Below are 23357 nucleotides of genomic sequence, written 5' to 3'. Positions count from 1 at the left end.
CTATCGCCCTGTGGTTGTATCACAGCTGCAGAAAAGACAGGACATCCAACAGGAAGAAGGTTTAATGGTTTATAAATATATATATATATATGTTCACACAGATTGTCTGCAAAATGAGAAAGATTCTGTTTCCCCCGGCCATGATGACCAATGGGACAATGACGCATAGTGGCTTGTGAATGGTTGCCCATGAAAGATGCATGTATCTTATCATGATCAAAGATGGCTGAGGTGCTTCAGAGTGTTTCCTAACGGCACAGAGCAGTGTATCCACAAGCACGGAACTAGCACATATACATGTTTATACACTCCATGAACTAATGGCCACTCAGACACAGACTGAGTGGCCATTAGTCCTTTAATCCTCTGTGCATGCTGGATTATGTCCGTTCTGTACTTTTAGTAAGAGAAACATAATATGCACATGTCATGCTTGTGGTCAACCTATGCAATATTGATGGAAGGGAAAAGAGGAGGGAATAATATCAGGATTAGTACCAGGAAATGAAGCCTGTTCCCAGAGACAGGGAAGGGCAGGTTAATGACAAAGTGGACCCATCAAGCACTGCCATTTGCAATGTTTGCCATTGTCCCTCTCTGCCTCACGGCTCGCCTCATTACCCAAATGGTTCATTAAGAACTGTTTAACTGCAAAAAAAAAATGATGCCTTTTTGGTATCCCACATTTTATTATATGACACCAATGGGCAAGCAGATCTACTCCGACCAAAAGACAGACAGTAATTGTAATGCGAGTCCAAACTGTGACGGTGCATAGTAATGGCTGTTTACTGCCGCTCTCTTCACTGCTGATAAATGCGAGAGGTCTCCTCTCTCTCTAGAAAATCTGAGGCGCACTTCAGTGCACTGACCTATGGCACTCCTGCTGAAAGCTTTGGGGATATGCATACATGTAATCATGCATATGAGCACAAACAAATTGTAAATTCACACGCCCGCATTATTATCTACTCGAGCATGCAGCACACTCAGTGTATAGCATAAATATATCAATGTGATGCGTTTTATGGTGGAATGACAATTCTTGAAAAGGACAACAGATTGTTTTTTTTTCAGCCTGATTTGCATACTAATACCAACCTCAGTCTAGTGTTTCTGGCACCAACACCAAAATGACCTGAAACTTATCTAGATATAAAACATTATATGATCATACAGACAAAATTATGTCTTTACATCACTATGAAGTTCGAAAATGACATCATACAGAGACATAGTCTACAGCCTGTTTCATTGTTGCTTTCAAACATGCATTGAACTCCGGAGAACCTCCAGCTCATTCTCCGGAGGGGTTGTATGTGAGAACACAAATGTCCAAGTGAGAGCCTCTGGACATATAACACACTATCTTCGACTGGTACAAAGTCAGAAGAAAGTTCAAATGAGACTCTGTGAGAACACAGCTGGAGATCCTCAGCAGGACTCAACAACAGGGAGTGAGCATTGTTTCTAACACTCGCAGAAATGAAAATGTATATGTATGTATTTGTCTCTTTGATACCAGGAGTTTCAGTACAGAGAGACATTTACTGATACATAGTGGATAATAAAATGCATTCCTAGACCTGCTTCATCGTCATGAAGTAGACCCACATGATAATGGGAAAACCAACACATGCCTATCTCTTTGAGACACTGACCCTCTAGCAGTCAGTCAACTGAACGTAATCTGCAGGATGAAGTCATGCACAGCAGTGTTAAGTGGAAGCTTTTTATTTCTCTGGCACATGAAGTGACTCTCTGCTCCCCGACTAAACCATGCTTTGAACCTGGCTACATTTTGTGTCTCAGCAAAAGACACCGCAACACCCAGACATGACATGAGCAGGACTATCAAATAATTATTCCAAAGGCAGGTCCCTCTCTTAGCACCAACCATTATCCTCTTATAGCCTGTTGGACAAAGTGATTATTCGAGCTGTGACTCTGTCCAGTGCCTTGAACCCAAAAGACAGACGCTTTAGTGTCCATCTGGTAAAGGTTAAGTGTTGAAGCTAATGTCAGAGGACAGGCCGGTTTTGAGGACCTCAGGCTGATAAATATCTAGGAAATGTTGCATAAACAAGGAGACAAGTAAATTCTTCTAGGGAAATCTGTAATTTCAAGTGATTTAACCGTCATCGTTAAATCCAAAAAGCCTATTATCTTATAACAACCAATCATTTCCCCAAGAGTAACCCTGCTGCTTTCTAACTAACACACGCAGACTTTTCCTTTTCAATTATCAATAGAATTAGTGAATTTATGTCAATCGTTTGTAATAATCCGAAAAATGTTTTATGACAACCAATGTCTCATTTTGCAGAAGTGAAAGTGATTTAATCTCATGATAAGACACCAAAAAGAACCATTTTGTGAAGGAGGTGTACAGGTACATGCACATGCAACATAAAAACTGGCAGAAAAAGTGTCCTTTCATTAAAGTGGCATTATCTGGCCAAATACTTAAAGTTAATCTTTAATACATAACCAGATTTTTCTTCAGGATGTGAAGCTAGTGTACACCGATTGTAAGACTTGTATTAAATCACCTCCTTCTCTTTCAGTCAGTCACAGAAGTGAAATAAGAAGTACCTTGGAAAATGAATGTTTAATAAAAGCCCGAGCACGGCTGGTTGACATGACCCAGGTGACTGAAATGAAGCACAAGGCTTTCAGCGATTAAACGAATACCTCTGAGGGTAAAACGTCAAACAAAGGGGCAGTGGAAAATGTGCTGTCGCAGTTGTTAGGCTTTTTGTAATTACCAAGACACTGTGTAACATAAACTGTCACCAGAATTTGTGACTAAGCCAAGAGAAACAGTTCCCAAGGTTGCATGAGTGGAGTAAGACACTTGTCAGATCCTGCCTCTGCTGTGTAGGTAATGGATCTGGTTATCGTAACTCTACTACAACCTCCTCTCCCCCCCCCCCCCCCCCCCCCTCACCTGCCCAGCTGTTTGCTCCTTGGGTACCAAAGGCAGGAACGTAAACTCTGTGACAAAATAACGGTGCAGCCACAGTATTTTAGCTGGGTCCACTCAGCTGTCATCCCCCACCCCCCCCCATCTACTGATTTGTAACCCAGGCTTGGCACATTCATTTTCACCGTCAGTCTGGAATTAGGACAAAATTACTTTCCCATATTATATTTTAAAAAATGCTGCTGTGGCCAGAGCTGCAGAATATCATAAATGGTTTTTCGTGGCCTCTATGACAGCAGCATGCGGCAGCCTGGCTCAGGAGGCAGAGCGATCGACTAGTAATCAGAAGGTGCCTGATTCTCCTCCGGCTCTTTCAGAGACTACCCAAGTGTCGATGAGCAAAACATGAATATCCAACTGCACCAAATGATTAATGTGTGTATATGAATGAATCGTAAATTGTAAAGCGATTGGGAGTGGTCGACAGACGAGAAGAACAGTGGCGAGAGTAAAAGACAATGTCTGGAAAAATAAACAACATAATGTTTTAGAGTAAAGTAAACATAAATTACAAACAGATGCATATACGACACACTTGCATGAACTCAATCACTGAGAAACAGCTGGAGAAGCAGAACTGCTCCACTCTAGTAAATTACAACTGAAGAAATTGGCAACTTTTCTGCTTAAATGTTCCTGAAGTGTAGATAAGATAAAAAAGAACATGAAGTAGATTTTTGGGAGGTTTAACCGACAAAGTTGCAGGTCAGCATCTTACTGTTGAGCAGAAGCTCTAAGAGCTGGATATTTTATTTTTGGAGCTTTGTACTGAGGGTGACCTGTTTCCATGCAGACTTGCATACACACACCCAGCCACCTACACACATATTAAATACTGAAGAAAGCCATAAATTAGATGGACTGCCTGAATATGCTGCCTGCACCTTTCTGCGGTCTGCACACACTGAACTGGGCTGCTGCAAACTGTACACTCAGCAATCTGTAAGGGATTTCTGATGCTTTCAAACCCCATCTACAAACCCTGCTGCTGGTTTAAAAAAAAGAAAGAAAAGAAAAACCCATCGCGAGGGAATAGTGGGATAAAGAGCCTGAGAACTGAGGAAGCTTGACATGAAAAGATAATGACTGACAGTTGTCTTAAGCGAAGAGGAGGAGGTCAAGAAAGAAAGTCTGATACAGCACCAGGGTTACGGCAGATTGAAAGTAAGTTTTTTTATTTAACGAATAGCCAAATGTGGTTAATTAAACATTAAAAAGTGACATTCATACAGTGTACAAATGAGGAGAAAAAAAAGAACGATCTCTTGGTATCCTGCAGGCAGAGGATAAATATTGAAACCTGCTGGGAGGTATGCAGATTTCTTCTTGGGAACGTTTGATCCACTACTTCATGCCCATGTCCAGATACTGATCACTGGAGACCTGAGTCAGTATCTTCACACAGGACACCTTGAACTTGAGAACAGTTTTGTTTGACCCTACAGTGCTCAACAATGTTACTCTAGGGCTAAAGATATTGATGTTTGCATGGACAACCAGAAACACTCGGAGCGTAGTTGTTCACATAGAGTGTGTACTCTGCGAGATTTGTACTATGCATATAATGTTGTCGAAGATTTCTCGTGAATAATACAAAGACGCTGAATCGCAGTGCAAAGGCGTCTTTCATTTCAACATCTGCATCCTCACATTGTGTGTGTTTGCTTGCTTCCTGAAGCTCTGATCTCTCCAACATGTTCTTATATACAGTGTGTTCTTAGGAATGGTGTCTTGGTTGGATAACGATAGGAGTTGGTTGTCTTCATACTGCAGCCAGCATTGTTCATTCAGAGGTCCAGCTGACCGCAATATAACGCCCCCTTTTGTGGTCTAGGGACCACAAAAGGGGGCCACAACGCCCCCCCTTTTTTTTTTTTCATCAGGAAGGAGTCTCAAGCATATTTTATTAATCCAGTTGACAACTGTTGACTGATGAGTGACTAACCGGGGCTGCTAAGACGTGCTGCAAACACATGAGGCATGTCATCGTATCTTCTCACAGCGAGAGAATAACTGATGTATTCAGCAATAAACATCAAAACAACACAAGATATAAACTTATCAGTAGAGGAATGCTTTGTTCCGACTCTATAGTATATTGCTTTATGGTCTTCCCTTTAAAAAATATGTCTGCTTATCCCTCCAGTAACAAACCCAGTAGGCTACAGCTCAATATCTCCCTGTTTTCAGATCTGCCAGGCGCATCCTTTGACAGAGGTGACATGCTCCCTGCGCACAGGAGATTTAAGTGCACTGTGCACGGTGCAACAAAAATATGGCCTTATGTTTTCATTGACTAGTAATTATGAAAATGCATAAAAAGTTGGACTCCATCTGGCCTCAATGATGAGCCTGCCTCCTCTAGATGAGCGCTTGCACCAGTGCTCGTAACAGGAATGCACAAGCGTCAGTCTTTTTGAGAATGTAAAATAACATTTTCCACATTAATGATGTATGATGCATATTTCACCCACCCGAACCCCTCTGCCATTAATCAGAAATACACATTTTACAACCCTGCCGACCCAAACCGCGGATTAAAAGCGAGTCCGTGGGTATGCCTGCAATCAACGCATCACTAATGCACATGTTGATGCATTCAGAAAAAAATATTTGTTATGAAGTAAATGGTTTGTTTTTTCTACCGTGCAACGAGAACACAATTTACGATTCATTAGTGTCGTACATGTAGAAGCTTCACTGACTCAAAAACCTCTGAAGTCAACTGATAGTCAATGCAGTGTTTTTAAAAGAACTGGATTTACCCAAGAGACGAGGAAAAGTAAAAAATAACCAAGGCAGCGACTGGGAAGAAGAGCAAGCTGCATCCCAAGGGGAGCTGGTGGTGTAACAAATCCACCAACTATTCCCAGACGCTGGAGCAAATGATGACAGTCTCTGTACCCTGTCGTCTGTGAAATAATAAAATACCTCTTTGACGTGTCTGTCGCTTGCTTTCCCAAGTGTCATATTTAATGTTACTGTTGAGACAAAAGCCACATCATGCAACCATTGGAAACAGAACATAAGCGTACTCTCATTCATCAATCAGCTGGTATAATTATAAGGATCAACTTTAAATACCTAAACCATTAATCATGTTTCCCAGGGATTTTTTTAGATATTCAAAAGGCTTTCATGAACTGGAGGGAGGAGTACAATTTACAGAAAGTAATGTACCGAGGTAAATGTAACAGGTTTCCTCCAAATTAATACTCAACTACTAAAAAAATGAAAACAGAAAAATTCAAACCTGCTTGTATGACTCTGGGTGGTAATTAGCTGACTAATGCAGCAGTGCGCCACCTGCCAGTGCTGTGTGAATAATCACTCCCTACTGTCTCCCAATCTGAACCATACATCCGCTGTTTGCAGTCAAGTGTTGCGAACTGAGAGAGAGCTGAGAGCTTTACACACTGTGCATGCAGGGAGGACCTCAGCACAGGGAGCCCAGCATACCCTGCTTCTCATTCAGCTGGTGTGCTGCAGCTCTCCCTCAGTGTCTATCAATCCCCACCTCCTTCCTCCTGTTCCCACTCGAGGCACAGCACCACCAACCCAGAGCCAAACAGAGACTCCCCCGCTGGCACACACCGACATTCTTATTTCAGGACAGTTTTTCCTGCCCCATCCACTTTCTATTCCTCTCCCTCCCCCAAAAGCCATGCGCAGCCATCCTTTGCTTCTGATCTCAACCAAAGTGTTTATAATTGATTCTTTAAGGGATAAGTTCCCTCCCTTTCTTCCCTTCTTCCCCTAACCCCTTCATTGCACATCTCCCTCACCCAACTGATTATTAAAAATCATTTTTATAAGGGTGGGAGCAGTGACAAGGTCACATGGAATAAATGGATTCTCTGATCTTCCCCTGAATGTGACTAAATTAGCCTTGATCCGCGTGTCCCTCCTAGTCTCACCTTTTGTCCAACCTGCACCTTGCATACCAGAAAACTACTTTGTCAAAATCATCTTTCTCTACTTTGCAATTAAAAATACATAAAAGAGGTGAAAGGTGCCTTTCTGTGTATTTGTAAAGGGGGTCAGGGGACAAACTGCCATTGGGCCTTTTAAAAGCACTGTGACAGAAAATCTAGGCCTCTTACGTTTCCCTGAACTCCTTGCTCACAGATCCAGTTAAAACTAGGCTATGGAGCCGGATGGGCTGCTGTCAAATCGCCCATTGTGGCGTTTGATCTTGTGTTGTCAATTTCTACTTTAAAAACCAGACATTAATATACTGTGCACACAAATCACCAATGTCAGACAGAGAGCAAGTACAATTATAAAGCCCCACCATGTTTTAAAGTCCTAAATGTTGTTAACATACATAAATGATATAGAAATCAATGTACGTAACAAACATCTTTCCCTTCTAAATACTACTGTTATCAAAATATGTTACAACTTATTCATAAGTGATTAAACATTTGACAAATTATAATATTATATGATATATAAAACATTAACTAGGTAGCATTCTTAATATAATACATTCAGTGCTCTCCTGAGAGAAAAAAAAAGAATGAAACTACAATGTGACTCAGGAGAGTACACACCTCGGCCAAGGCTCAACAGATCCCTTGAATTCAATCACACTGCAGCAAATTGCACACTAAGAATCAGACCCCTTTTTTCATCAAGATCAGAGAAATAACTCTGATCCATTCCACCAAATTTTTGTGCAATCTTGCTTACAAACAAACAAAACAAGCAAAAAACCAAATGATGCGCACTTCTGCCATTCCAAGTAACAAAAGAGAAGCTGTAAACTCAACAAAAACAGAAGACACATGGATTACACATTGGCAATGATGAAAAACATCAGTTTTTTTATCTTTCCAGTTTAAAAACTAAGCTAAACAGACAAAACATTAAACAGAACACAGGGTGGTTGTTCATGAGAGAGACTAGAGAAATATATATTTTGCCGCACACCTAAAATTAGTTTGGTGTCAGATATTTCAATCAACATTTAGATTGGCTGAAAAAAAAATTCAATGATATACATAATGTGTATATCATAATTAATTCCTTGTTTGAATTGCAAAATGATGAGACTGAAAGACAAGTTTGTTTCAGGGAGAGCCACTGGCCTCGTTTCACTCTGAGAGAAGGAATTATTTTCATTAGGGATGCATCCATTACTCAGCAACAACCCTAATTGATCCATGTCTTTAAGAGTCCTACAGTGATAGCAAATTGATTGATTTATCCTCAAGAGAGAAAACGGCTCTGAGCTGATGGATGAGACGTGAATAGCAATGACTAAAAAAGGGTGGAACAAAGGTGAGGTGTGTCAAAAACAGTTGACGAGGAATGGGTGATTACAGCAGGGTTGAACTTTGAAAATCACAAATGGCAGGTGCTCCACTCGGCTTCAACAGTCATCACAACTCAAAAGTGAGTATAATCAAATTACATTACATTGTTTTTTTTTACGCTTATGAAATCAGAGGTGAAGCTGCCACATGCTTGCAGCACTGGTCTAAACCATTAAACTAACACTGCTGCTCAGTCCCTGAAAACAAAAAGGGTAAAAGAAACACTGATGATGTTCATCTGAGGGATCGCTTTACATGAGCAGGGAGGAGGAGTGATTGCATTCATTAAGAAGTAACGATTGTAAAGGGAGAGTTATGTTCGAGAAAGACTTCAAAATCTGCATTGATTACAACAGGGCTTGTGAAAAGTGATCCATGAGCAGGTGTCTCTTAAAAGCTTTCTCTATCGATCTCATCTCATTACAGACACTTATCTGAAACACCAAAGGTGGACTCTGGTGGTCAAGGTACAGCTCAAATGGAGACAATAGCTCAATAGAATGATCAGTGATTATGTAAGAGTCTGGGTAGCTGAAGGTGGAGGGCGGTGGGTGATGGGGGCAAGTCACAGATTTGACAGGGAATGTAAATGGCCTGACTGGAACTACTAAAAGGATATGAAAAATCTAAATAAACCAAAGAAAAAATATTTAACTTCACAAATATTTCACTGAGGCTATCTTTAAAACAGTATTCACTTACCTGCATGACAGGCTAACATTGCTGAGGGTCAAATTATAGTTTAATGCTAAGAGCGTTCAAAAAGTAAAGTACGTTTTCAGTAAGTTTTGTGTGTTTTGAAGTTTCCTCAAACAGAGATGTAGTTGTAGGAGATAAGAAAAAGTATAGTTATAATTTCAATGTTGTTCAAAGACAATTGTCTCTGAGTTCAATTAAGCTTGAAAGTCTTAAAATGTCAAGTTAATAAACTTTACACAACCTATAATTTGCAATTTGATACACATATAAAAATGAATGATCTAAGGATGTCCTCAAGTCTCCCAAAGCTGATTTACTTTACTGACCCGACTGATGATTTCACATCATTGTTAATAATTCAAATATATAAATAATACAAATCAGGCTGTTACACAGTCAACCAAACATCTTATGTACTTCAGAGCTATTAGTAGAATGGACCTGTATAAACAAGTGAGCTCGCCACTGGCAGAGAGAAACTGAGATATTTTTTATATATCACTATGATATACACATGGTTAAGAATATTATTATTTTCTTTTGTGTATATGGTTAGAACCATAGATTGTGGATAGAAGGACACGTCTCTGCATTTTAAATATCTCATATAAACCCCGTAATATGCACAATAGCAATCATGATGTGAAGCCTTGGTATCACAGCTGTCCATCGTGACCTTTCACCCCTTTTTTATAGCATCATCAGCGGTCGCTTGTTAGATTCCCACTTGAAGCCCTTAAACGTGTGTTTATCCTCCCTCCCCCACCCCCACCCCCCTTCACACTTAATATATCCTATCAAAAAAGGCAAAACCCTGGGGAGCGATACAAATTATTTAGCCTCATTTTGAGTGATCTGTCGAAACTGTCAAGTATCAGAAACCATACATCCATCAGAAGATTACATGAAATTACATACCTCTCACTTTCCCATCTGAGACGACCTCTATTCAGTATTTCTATAGCTGCGGCCTGACTCCTATTTAGCACAGATAAAACATTGCACTGCAACTGGAAGCCTGGATGCCATATGTAGAGAGACCATTTGTTTCTGGCTATCTTCCCCAGGCAGGGAGCAGCTAGTGAGGCACGGTGGAGATGCCAGGGGTAAACAAGAAGAAGCTGCCGACAGTGTTAATCACAGTTTTACTGCTTCCATGCTCTGGGATTTGGAGGAAGAGGGTGGAGGGAGTGTTCAACGTCCTTTCTTTATTCTTTTGCTATCACACTGAAGATTCTTTCCACCCCATTAGTACTCTCTGCTGAGCTGTTCCATCCAGGTCCACAACTGCATTAATACAGCAGAGCCCTGCGACGCACCATCTGCCATAAGCACAACTAACTACAGTAAATGTGGACACATCAGCACATTACAAGAGCCGTGCCAAGTGGGCCGTGTTGCAGGCCACTCCTGTACTACATGGTTTTACGGTATACAGGGCGGAAATCAGAAAGCATGAGATATTCTACCCCTTAGGGCCACTGAAGGACAGGGTAAGAAGTGAGACAGAGGGAGAGAGAGATTTACACTCGTCTTCAGGCACATTTTCTGCCTACAGACATTAACGTTATTTATAAAACTGGCGCACTGGTATTGAAGAGCACTTTGCTTTTTCATGTGAAGCACACCTTTATTGTTATGAGTAAAGTTACTTCTTTTATGCAAAATGGGCAAATAAAAGGAGGAGGCATGATTTTGTACAGTTGGCTACGCACTCTGCTACACTTTAAAAAGCTCAGAGAGTTTGTGAGGGTCAGTTCTGTGAAGAGAGTCCATTATAAGAATCTCCAGTTTATCTCCAAGACGGCTGTGACAGATTTGACTTTACAAGTGACAGCAAGGTGAGCGCAACACTAAATGGTGTTCACAGGAGCTGCACTGAACCCATTCAGAAGCAAAAAGTTCTACTTTATCAAGAAAAAGCATGCGGGTAAATACTACGAATTTTTCTTCCAGTCAAGGACCCCTAACAAAGACAATATTCTGAGGATCCTCATTCGTGTTTGTCCCTGGGAGAAATGTAACCGCTATTTTCTTAACATTTCCACTTATGTAAAGTTTCAGGTTAGAGATAGTTATCGATTATGTTTAGGGTTAATGCAAGTCTCCAGAAAAATAAAGTCTATGTAAGTTCCAGTTGTGGAGCTGTGACACTGTGTGTGAGCGCGTGCATGTGTGTGTGTTTGTATGTGTAGAGCTGTAAATCAAAAAGCTGTACAGACTCTCAGGATGGTGTTTTATTACTTGACTATTTTGGTACATACATCTACCTGCCAGTGGGGCGGTTAGTCTTCTGAGATTTACTTCCCAAACGGACAATCTGATCACATCTGGCACTTGAAGGGTGTTAATTTCGGACCTTGACTGTATCACACATTAAATATATGGTTTAGAGTAAATGTTCTTATCAACCCCATTTCCAGCTGTAGTAAGTAGCCGGTGTCAGACAAACAGCCCAAAAAAAACAATGTGCGCTTTTTAACCACCACCCCAAAAATAACTTCAAAATAATAATTAAATTTGAAGTAAAGTAATGATCGTTTTTTGGTTAATATCTTTGTATCAGCATGTGTAGTCATCATTTTTATCATTGGAAGCCAAAATTCCCACTTTTACTATACAGACATGAAATAAAATTGACAACCAAACTGATGACAGCCATAAGATGACTATCAGGACAAGGTAAGCTCCACGCACTTCAGGCAGCTTAGGGCTGTTATTGCAGCTGTATCTGATAAATCTGTATACTGTACAGCAGATAGAAAAGGTCACCCAGGTTCCAGGTAATAAAACAAAAGAAGAGAAAAACCAACAGTCGCACCAAATCTCCCAGAGCAACAGATTTTTTTAACTTCTTACTCATATAGCAAGTGTTATGGTACTGTCCCAGGGTTCAGCAAAAGAGCAAGTTTCAATCTTTCATGAGAGGTTTGCTTAGCCTTTCAGAGACTAAACTATCACACAGTAGACTTGCACATAGAACAATGATTTACTCTCAAAGTGACTCCATCCCAGTGGAACACAACGGTTCTCAGTCCTTTCGGATCTGGACTGATGGGGTCCACGAATTACAATTCAATATCATCTATATCCTGACCTGTCATTTCCCCGAAAAGCGATGATTGCTCAACAATGCTCACAATGATATAGACGTCATAATAAACTCCATCAGACCTTGACCTTGGAAATCAAACTGCCGTTGGCAGGCCTCAGCTGGCACTGCAGAGGACATTTAACTGTTGACATTTCCAGACTCACCACTTTGAAGTCTTCAGGACTGCACTCCATGCCCCGGTAGTAGCAGGAAAGCAGCATCTCCTTGATGTCGTGGCCCGTTCGGTCGTAGAATTCACGCATGTTGAAGGGCCGGGGCTTATAGTTGTCAAAATCAGCCTTTTCCTTCAGGACTTGCATGACATGTTCTTCCACCAGGTGTGGGTCCCGGATCTCATACCTGGACAAGGATGTTCTGGAATTACTTAATGTGAACATGACAACGCACATTCATAAACACACAAGTATATGCACTAATCCCATAAATCACCTGAATTTTTTCTTAAAGAATATCTAAATATTAGCTTATCTCTTTTATGTCTTTTTTTTTTAGCTTCTCTCTTCCTGTATGTGATACAGGAAACAATTTTTGAAAAGGATTACTCCAGATATGAATAGCAAGAAACACTTCAAACAAGTACATATCAAAAAAGTCAAACTAGTTTTCATTGCAAACAGTCTGTGACACTATCTTCAAACAGATACAGTGTCAAGGAATTACCAGGGATAGAACACTGAAACACATGAAAATACAGTACATTACATGACCATTCACATACACTTCCAGGTGTAAACAGGAAGCAGGTCGTCTACTCTGAACGGCACATTAGTGTAAGTACACCATATTTGAGTGGTACTTGGAGCATTATGCATCGATGGAGGAAGCCATCAGAAAGGAGCACACACAGTAAAAGGATGAAATTACAAAAAGGTGCGTTACAACTCAGGGAGAGTATGTCATGACTGAAGGTCCCAATCAGCCAGAAAACTGCGTCAGCATTTCCATGTTCTGTACTCTTAGTCTAATATACTTAGGCTAAGTTTTCAAACTAAAATGTGTCATGCAGCATTTACAAAAGTGTCTGTTTTAGGGACTAGCTTGGACGACAGGTGTGTTGCCTTTTAAAACTTCATTAGATTAGTGGGGATTCAGCTTTAGCTGTACGTCAAGAACCTGTAAAAATGCTAATTTAAAGAGTTTGGCAGGGAGGTGAGCCATTTTGGCTGGTCAATGGAGAGTCAAACATAGATATGACAGCTCCCCAAAAGTGAAGCCAAATCATCTGGAGCTCCCCCTGCTGGCTTGCTGCAAAAAGTTTTACAAGCCCAACCTTCTCCATATTAGCAGATGGGATATGGAGCAAAATGAAAGTGCACAGCAGCCTAGTTCTTCACTCACTGACGTTTGGTTTTCGCTATTTGATTTCATGCAAATAAAAAGTGGCTGAAACAACATGATAGACAGCTGAGACTGACTCGCATCTTGTTGAGCAAATGTAGCATATGACCCCGATACCGAAGTTTTACTCCACAATCACCACTGCGCAGACATCTGGCTCCAAATGATGCCAGAAGTGCGATATGGCCAACTTTGTCATCCAAGTCATCCATCTTTATTTACACTCTTTGACATGAACAAGTAAAAAATTATTAGATTAGCAGCAAAGAGCATATTTATAATATTCTGACAAAAACAAAACCTTTCACTTTCTCTGAAAGTGGCAGCCTAGCTGCGGTGTGGCAGCCACAACGGACACTGCTGAGTGGGAGAAAATAGCTAATTACTTAGAGAAGGGGGAATATTTCTTTTCACACAATCATGTTAATCAATCTGCCAAATAATTAGGATTAACTGTGGTGGCAGTACATTTTTACGTCGTAATCATAACAATGCTCATAATGCTGTAATTCATGCTGAGGATTCTGCACGCTCTGGGAAAGCCTACATAAAGTTCAAATCAAACAAAACGCTTCATCTAGCATCTGCTGCAAAATGTAATGAGGTGTATCACGTAGGGAAGCATATAAACACACTTGCATTTCTCCTGGTCTGTGTCTTTTCACTCCAGAACACATGACAAAGTTGAATTCATTTTGTGTGTATCGACACAAACCAAACTAAAACTCAATCAGTACACTTCCAGAAGGAAAACATTGGGGGGGGGGGGGGGGGGGCATTTATGACATGCCTCTCCTGACAACCACCATCATCCTCCAGCACCTGCCAAGAGTCACTCCCAGATACAAATTAACCTCAATTAACTAGTGTGGCCCCGCTCGGAGAAAGGACAGCTCATTGATGACCCCCGCTGAGCAACGGGCCATCAGTGGAACATGCATCCAAATTATGTAGCGCTAAGATTAAGCATTACTGACAGACACTTACGAGAACAATTTGTTAGGACTCACAGAGTCTATCAGAGTGAACAGCACAGTAAACGCGTTTTTAATGGTTTTGGGAATTAAGCAACACAGAAGTCTGTCTGTCTGATACTTCTGAAGTGGGGTGTAGCTTTTGATATGAAGTCATGAATTTTCGTGGGATGCCTGGGAACAGCAGCCATCTTATAATGGGGTTCATGTATTGTGCTATTACAATAATTTTGGACAGCTCAATTTACATTCGCAAACATGAATAAGTCTGGCCCAAGCTGAGGAGAATTAGAATTGCAAACCATGAGAGACAAAAGCAGACCCCTCTCCTCCAACAATAAATCTGTGGATGACTTTGTGGATGCTGACAGCAGAGTTATTTTTCGTGGATATGGATACTATCTCAAATGGTAATTGGTGGTAAATCTTCACAGATTTTTTTAATTCCACAAGGTCAAGCTTTTGTCAGTGCTCATGAGCAAAATGTTGTCCCTTGATGATGGGAATAATGTAAGTTGATCCATGTATAAAATATGAAATACTAGATTCATTATTTTGAGAAAACTGCCTTCATATTCACTGGTGACGAGTTCTCAACTCATGTTTGGACCAAATTACAAGAAATGTAATATGTTCTGCAGCTGCAGTGTTGTTTACCTGCTGCAGACAGAATGAAATGAAAAATATTCACCACGTGAGACTCAATGTTCTGTAATTTGAAATGAAGACGGTTTCTCACTGCTGTTCTCAGAACACAGACGTGAGATGTGAATCTGTCATTGTTTTTCTTAAGCAGTGCTGTTATAGAGAAGATTGAAACTACTGTTCTAAACAAGTGTTGAATTGAATGTCACGCAATACCCCCGTCAAAAGCATAAAGATAAACCAGAAACAACAACAACAAAAAATAAGTTAGCGTTTTTCAAAGATAATTCCAAACATATTTGATCACATAACTAATCAAAGATTCAACCATCACTCCCACTAAACAGTAACATCAGTGATTCAAAGGGTTTTAGTTTACATTTTCATTAGGAAAACCACCAACATTACATTACATTACATGTCATTTGGCTGACGCTTTTGTCCAAAGCGACTCACAATTGGTACACTCAACATTCATGAGGGGCCATTTAGGGGTTCAGTATCTTGCCAAGGACACTTCGGCATGACAATGGGAGAGAGTGGGGTTTGAACTGGCAACCTTCTTGTTGAAGAACCACCGCTCTAACCACTAGGCCACACCGCCCATCACTTACTCATCTTTTCAAAGCAATGTATATGGCATAAAAGAAACCATTTTCCTCATGAATACACGACAAATTAAAGAATCGGGTTGTTGTAGAAATTATATCGAGGCAAATTAAGGTTATGTGGGGTTAATAGGTAATGGATGTGTGCAGTGAGGGTGTCGCCTGCAGCCCGGCTCGCTGTGGTTGCTCCTTCTTGTTCCATTACTTCCTACAAAGATTTGAAGTGATCTGCTGTCAAATAAATGATGAACATGGTCGTTGTCTTAGATAAAGTTTTGATGAACATTAGCAGCAAGCGCCAAGCTGACAAACACATGGCATTTCCTGTGACTACTTCATAACGAAAGTTGACTTGTGTTTTGTTTTAGTTAAATGCTTTTAATGTTAAGCTGCAGCAGTAGGAATTATTTGGTGTAGCAGTGATTTCAGAACAGCCCAATTACTGTCTGACGGCAATTAAGTATTCAGCATTCATATTCAGATATCTGCTCATCGAGATTACATTAACAGAACACATTATTATTTCCAGGAACGTCACCACAGAAATACTGCTCATAAAACTGCAAATTAATAAACACTGCAAGGCTCATTCACCATTGTCTTTACCCAATACGGACATTTATTGAAAATTTAATATTTGCCGGTATGAAACCAGCTATTACTAGGTGCTGTCTGGAAGTGAAACGATGATGGTAATGACTGAAAACACGTAGCCCTGTAGGTCAGATTTAATCAAGGAAAAAGATGTGTGATGTTTGATGGCTAAAGAAAAATCTCAGCTATAAACTACTTCTCGCCCACACAGGCACTGCATCACGATACTGTCATGCTTAAGTCTAATAAGAAGATACGGCCTGATGTTGTGTATACTGAACTTAATTGAATTTTATCCTGAGCCTGTCTTATAGGCAACACAAAGCTGCCAGGAGAGCACTTAAGACGCTGTGCTCAGATCCCCGAGTCAGGAGGCTTTAGTTGAAGCGCATACAATCACAATAATATGGGTAGATTTTTAATATTGCCCTGCCACTGCTCCCTAAAGCAATCACAGCAAACTCGCTACATAGGGGCGGGGGTGGCTAAATTGGATTACAGGCCACAACCACTTTAATTTTCTTGTGGTGACTAAAACGAATGAAGGAACATCTGCATCACCCCGCTGCCTAATGAGAGGAGCGAGTGAACAAGAGCAACTGCTGATTGAACTTTGACGGTGATAATTTTGTCATAAAACTTTACTTTGTCAAAACTTCACTTACTTGCTTATACATGTTTATATAAACAAAACAAAAATCTTTCTCTACTCGAAATTGAATTAAGATGTGTTAACATCTCAAGGTTTTTTTTTGACACAACAATGACACATCTTGATATAATGTCAGGTAATTATCCACTCTGCGCTAATTAAAGTCATAGACTAACAAGGAGTGTATTGTTTGTGCAGTGTCCTTGAAAATGCAGTAACTGGAATGATTCCTGGTGGCAAAGTTTTGACAATCACATCTTAATGGCACTGCCATTCTGGACCATATCCTAGAAATGCAATCAAGAGCCACTGAGAGGTGGGGTGAACCCAAACACATCTATATTATACTGATGAGCAACAGCATAAACAAACAAAAGAAGCAAAATACACTTATCACCGGTGTTGGGTTTTGTTTGAGTTTGATCACGGTGCCAAATCTATTCTTACAAAACGGTATCGTTGATTAAACAATGCTTTTTTCTTCAAATAAAAAACACTCAACGATAAGAACAGCTTTTGTGTTTCTGAGGCAAATCGGACATTGCAATTTAACATTTTATTAACTGGTTCAAGTACACTTAACTTTAATATAAAACTAAAAATATGTTATCAATTTACTCCTGGCGTCAGGGGCCATGGATGCCCACACTTCCTGCTGATTGGCTTGCTATGGGTTAACACAAACCACACTTGAGTCCATTGAGCTTTAGGCATTTTCTTGACTAGAGTTTGAGGTAGCTACCAGCTAACTGTAGGCTAATGTTACGTGCTACCAGAGCCATGGGTAGAGTGTGTTGCAACCACAATGTATTGTTAACTTGGCACATGAGGTTTATATCGTCTGTAAGCAGGGCGACTATTTCAGTACATTGCTGAGGCACCTTCCCTCCATCCTCTCCCCAGCACTTTTGTCTTCACACCACTTAAATCCTGGTTAGGTCCTGTGATCTTGCTGAGACAGATAACACGGTCAAAGTTATCGAGCGTCACATTTTGTGGCACTTCACACGTTCTCAAACTGCTTACGTGACGTTTCAGCATGTCTGCAAGCTCAGGAAACATGTTGAAGCTTGAGAACTGTGCAAGCACAGGACTCGCTTCTCTGACTTTTCATGAGCTGATTCAACGTATTTTGGCAGCTTAAACTACATCACCCACACATACTTCCAAAGTGACCTCTCTTTTATTAATTATCATATAATTGCCATTGGGACACTATTCAAATAAAACTGAGCAATTTACTAGTAATTTTCCGCACTACCAAGTTTGACTCCAACCAGCAAAAACAATAAGGAAAAGGTGATCTGTTTTCTTTTTGTGGGATTGCTTTTTCTTTTTGCATGAAGACTGTGGGAGTGGAGTGAGTTAGGATGAAGTTACTCACAGTTCAGCTATGATTTTCAAAGTATCTAAGACAGCCTGGCATCAGTGATACCGCTGCTTCCTCCTGACAAAGTGATGTACGCCGTCTCACAGCAGCATAGCACTTTGTTTTTCTTCTGCCGTTTTTCTAACAAAGCCAACAGCACGCTGCCTGATGTCTAGAAGTTTGCCACTGAATAGTTTTCCACCCAATCAATGTTTAATTTAAAAGAGGAAACCCTGAGAACTTCTTGATCTACAAGTTAGATTAAAGTTCTTCTGTTATAACTCTAAAGTCCTTATCACACTTTTTTTTACCTCTGGACTGTGAGAGACTGACCTACCAAAAAAGCTGGCTTTGTAATAATTTAAGAAAATATCACGTACTGAACCGATCTGTAGAGGAAGTAGAGGGGTGTGTGGCTCATGTATGGAAAGAAAGGGGGCTAGGAACAGTGAGCCAGAGCGTTAATCAGTGGGGCAACTCTGTAGCTTAACAAACAGCACTAATTACACAGGGATAAAGACTTGTTCATCACAAGCTTACGAGCCACAAGTTAATTGCCTCTATAGTCCTCTCCCTCTGTCAGAAGCCAGCTCGCTCCAAAGTCACTTGGAGCAAGTGCCACTGCTTTCATTTTTCGGTGTCCTCCCTCTTCAATATTCACTGCTCTTGCCCTTACGCTTTTCACGTCTCACTTCATCCGGGAAATCTGTCTGGACCTGCACTAGTAAATTCAGCATGAAGATATTTTAATGGTTTGCCATTACAACCGTCTGTGCAAACACAGAGAAATGAATCCACGTAGGATGTAGGGACACTGGTTGAAATCGACACCAAAAAGCTCTCGAACTGCAGCCCCGAGCAATGGAATCCATTTCCTTTCCTGTAAGGTTATAACCTGTAATATGGATGCATATATAGAGGTCATGGAGCAGCGATATTCAGCATGAAAATGGGAAAATTGAATTTATTTCATCCTAGCATATAGCACACTCCAGCTGTGCCTTAGGCTACAGAGCTGTGTGGATCAATATGATAAAAATACACTGAATAATGTGTTGAAAACGGTATTTAGACGCATCTATGTGTTGGAGCTTTTATTTCTCCATAAGGGCAGCGATCAGTGTTTGTGTGAGTGAATTTCACACGTCTCTAGCTGCGAGTATGGAGTGGAGGACGGTCCTCTGCACTCTGCTGCTAAACGTGATCAGAATACGGTGGGTGGCTTAGGAAAAGAAAAAGTGAGGAAATCTTAAAGTCAGAAGTTTGAATATCGACGGCAGTGAGCTTGTCACGGCTGCCGAAAAAAGACTGAATGATCAAAGCACAGCAGAAAACAAGGAGTGTAAAGAGAGGGATGGCAGCTGTGAATCACACACGTCTCTCTGCACTTCGTCAGCAGGGGATTTAAAAATCTACTCATCTACTTATCCAATATTGAGGTATGCGTATCACATGGACTGTAAAATGATGAAGCAAGGAAATGCACCGGAGGCCCTTACTCCTTGATCATTTTATTTACCACTTAGAAATAGCTCCTCCATTATCTTTTACCTGTGGGATTCACATGATCTGTGATACAAATGTGTTCCTTCCAGCTCACTCTTTCAGATTAAAAACTGTATCAACATATTTCAAATAATTGATGTTAGGGGGTACATTGAATGTTGTTAGATAGGGTTTCATTCACACAGCAGATTACGTGTGTAGTGTGGATTTCAGCTGACATGATCTGTAATGTCACCACATTATTAAAATCATCAGTTCTAATGCCATGCCTGCCCCACTCTCAGGCAACACCCTTCAACCCCTTCTCACCTCTGGCTAATGTCAAGTCCAAGTTCACATTCACACAGACATGATTTTTCAATCATGTCCGAACGTCTCTCAGCGGTCTGCAGCAACAACCTGCGAGACAGGTGTAAAAACACTATCTGGCACTTTTAGGATTTCACCTGAGACTTTCAGACATTACATTGCATCTATAAAGTTGCATTTCCACCAAGCTTAACCTTGAAGTTCAACATTCACTCGCACCTGAGAGATTTAAACTGCTGGGCCTTACAAATGAAGCATCAACACAGTTTAAATGAAGCTAAAGAGGGAGTTTCAGGGAATAAGTCATCTATTGGTCTTCAGCTTTGGGATAACTGCAGAAGAATGTACCCAAATAAACGTTCGGTCTTATCGCGGCTGCCTGGTGTTGTGCATTGGATCAAATCCCGAAGCAACAACTGCTAAATCCTCACAGATGGGTTTTCCCTGAGGAGAAATATTATCATCGAAGCAGGCACTGCGTGTGTTAGTGTTTGTGTGTGTGTGTGTGAGAGAGAGAGAGAGAGAGAGAGAGAGAGAGAATGTGTGTGCTGACTATGCATTTGTTTTATCCTGCATGTTGGAAGAAAGTGGCTGTTAAAAGGTGGCTGGGTAATTCCATGGCAGGAAATCAAAGATGACGAGTTATCTGTGGAAGACATGCATACACCAACAGGTAGAGCTGCTCCATGTGGCAGCACTTAACGCACAGTGTGAAGCACAATGGGGAAGTGAACACACACACACACCTGCCGTTGAGCAAGGCAAGGAGCTCCCCGGCGTGGTACAGGTCGTTGCGGGTCACCCTGTTGAAGCGGAAGGAGTTGAGGTTGCAGAACGTGACCGAGGGGAACACCATCATCGGGGCCGACACCTCGTCCAGCTTGGTGACGTGCGGGTACTGGAAGTAGAACTGCACGCGGTCCACGCACACCAGCACCAGCACGCCCAGGGAGCCCAGGAAGAACAAGATCCACAGGGTGCGCTTGATGCACATCCGCTCGTAGGTGAACATGTGCGAGATGCCGTGCAGCGTGGACCTGCTGGCGAAAACTTCTATGGGAGCCGGCCGCTTGTAGTCCATGTCCTCCGAGTCCGCTTTGAGATCCATGATGAGGAGTTTGGATGAATTCGGGGGGATGGCGGGTAGCTGGGCGACTGGGGACGGGGTTTGCAGAAGGAGCCTTTATAGATAAGCAGATGCTTTGGTAATGGGAAGGATGTTAGTGTCTGCAAGTTCACGCCCTGCGACGCATGTATTTCTCATGCAGCCCGTGTGAGATGTTGCGTCACTGGCAGCCTTTTACGCATTTTAAGCTAGATCTCCTCAAAACACCTCCAGCGTGGACAAAAACACGAAAAAAGTGACGGTGGGGGGGGGGAAGCATGTGCGGTACCTCGGCTGAGGAGGGAGGGGAGGAGGAGGAAGAGGAGGAGGAGGGGGTCACCCCCACTTCCACGATGAATTATCCCGGTGTGGAGCGCGCACGGACGGATGTCCTCTCCTCGCACACTTTCCCTTTGATTTTGGGTGAGAAAAACACCTGGCAGTTTCAGTGCGACAATAAAGAATAATAATAATACTAAAAACAAGATCAGGCTGTGCAAGGAGACAACATGACGGATCACCGCGGCGAGGAAGAACAAGACACTCGGATTCACAGAGGCAGCGGAGCGGCGGTGCGATGCTCCCTGTGTGCGGCGTGGTGGAGTAGGCTGCTGCTGGCTACACGGCTTCCCCCGCGTATCGTCGACCCCCAACACGTGAGCACAATCACAAACACCCGCTGGTTCCTCGCCTCCTTTAGCAGTTTAATCGCAGCCGACGTCCCGTGTTCTCCACAGCTGCATCACAGAGGAGCTGGCTCCGTCACAGACCCGCTGCCTCCTCGGTGCGCCTCCGCTCGCCTGCCTGCATCCATCCCCTCCTCGGGGCTGCTGCCTCCACAACAATGCGGGGATAATTGGCCGGTTGTGGATCCCTCAGTGCCGGTTAGTTTATCCTCCAGTACGAGTGTGTTGTCGGGAGAAATAAAAGAATGTCTAATGTGGGATGAAATCCTGGCTCCACGGAGAAGCCTCGGCGCTCTGGATTCAGGGGGAAGCCACCTCGCGGTTTGCCCGGATCAATTAAATTCGCCCCCGGACAGGAGAAGGCACGGATAGGACGACGTGTGTCCCCCACCGGGTGACGAAGTCCAACGTCGGTGTCACTCCGACAAGTCTCAGCCTCCACCCAGGAGACATGTAGTACTAAAACACACAGTCATATATATAAATACACAATATGTCTGTTAACTCACCCCCTGCTCCTCTGGTCCAGCTAGCTAAGATGTTTAAAAACTGCTCCTCTGGTCCAGCTAGCTAAGATGTTTAAAAACTAGCTAGCAGCTAGTTTTTTTTTTTACTTTCTGCCAGTGAAAGTTACTATATTTATTTATTTTGTAAAGTAAATCGTGGACAAAACGTCGCCTGTAGTTATGTACACGAGAAGCACAAAGCGTTAATCTACCCGTTTTTAAACTGTTAAATTTTCTTTAAATTTAAACAAAATGGCGACTCATACGTACGTTAAATTAAGCCATACGAGTAGCTCAAGTATGGAAGCCCCTAGGGACAAAAATAAAGAGTGCATTTTAGAAGACAATTGATAAAAGCTATAACAGGATAATTTGACCAATTTTAGCACTGTCAGGGGTTATTAGTTTTGTAGTATAAACTTGTATCCATTTCTAATTCAAAAATGCATTGTTGCCTCTAGTACCATTGCTCTCTTTTGACGATGTTCCTCTGAGCTCTGGGCGGATAGATTAATACTCACAAGCTACTCTTTCGGTATTGATTCCATTTAAAAAATATCAATAAGTTAAAATCATGGGTGGCTGCATCACTTCCATGCGGTTTCAGTGGTTGTAAGTTTGTCATATTTTTGCCAGAACAGACGTAAAATATTAACTCAACCTATGTCGCATGACCATGGAAGCCAATGAGATAGAGAACATGTGTGAACTGCATAGGGCTAACTCCACTCCGCGTTTCCAACACTCAAATACAGAGGTGAAGTGTGTGGTGCAGAAGTCAAGTGTGTAGCTTCAGTACGGAAGCCCCTTAGGGTAAACCTAAATAGTACATTTTACAAGACCATAACTTGACTTTAACTAACTTTAGTACTACTTAGGGTGAATTTAGTAGAAAAGCCAGAATTTCTTTTGTTAACTTTCTCCATCTATAATTCCAAAATTAA

The 23357-nt window shown here is 41.6% G+C and overlaps 1 protein-coding gene across 1 annotated transcript in view; it reads right to left on the bottom strand.

Moving 5' to 3' along the window:
* Positions 1-22162, bottom strand: part of asic1b (acid-sensing (proton-gated) ion channel 1b) — a 179818-nt gene extending 157656 nt beyond the window's left edge. Inside the window, exons 1-2 of the mRNA XM_062406301.1 lie at positions 20863-22162; positions 12265-12460 (exon numbers count right to left, since the gene is read on the bottom strand). Of these exons, the coding sequence (XP_062262285.1) occupies positions 12265-12460; positions 20863-21224 (558 nt within the window). The 5' untranslated portion in view covers positions 21225-22162. The remainder of the gene's footprint in view (positions 1-12264; positions 12461-20862) is intronic.
* Between the last annotated feature and the right edge of the window lie 1195 nt (positions 22163-23357).

This window comes from Platichthys flesus, chromosome 2 (assembly GCF_949316205.1).
Source record: "Platichthys flesus chromosome 2, fPlaFle2.1, whole genome shotgun sequence".
NCBI lineage: Eukaryota > Metazoa > Chordata > Actinopteri > Pleuronectiformes > Pleuronectidae > Platichthys > Platichthys flesus.
Note: the sequence above shows the minus strand (reverse complement) of the source record. Positions and strands in the feature narration are given on the sequence as shown.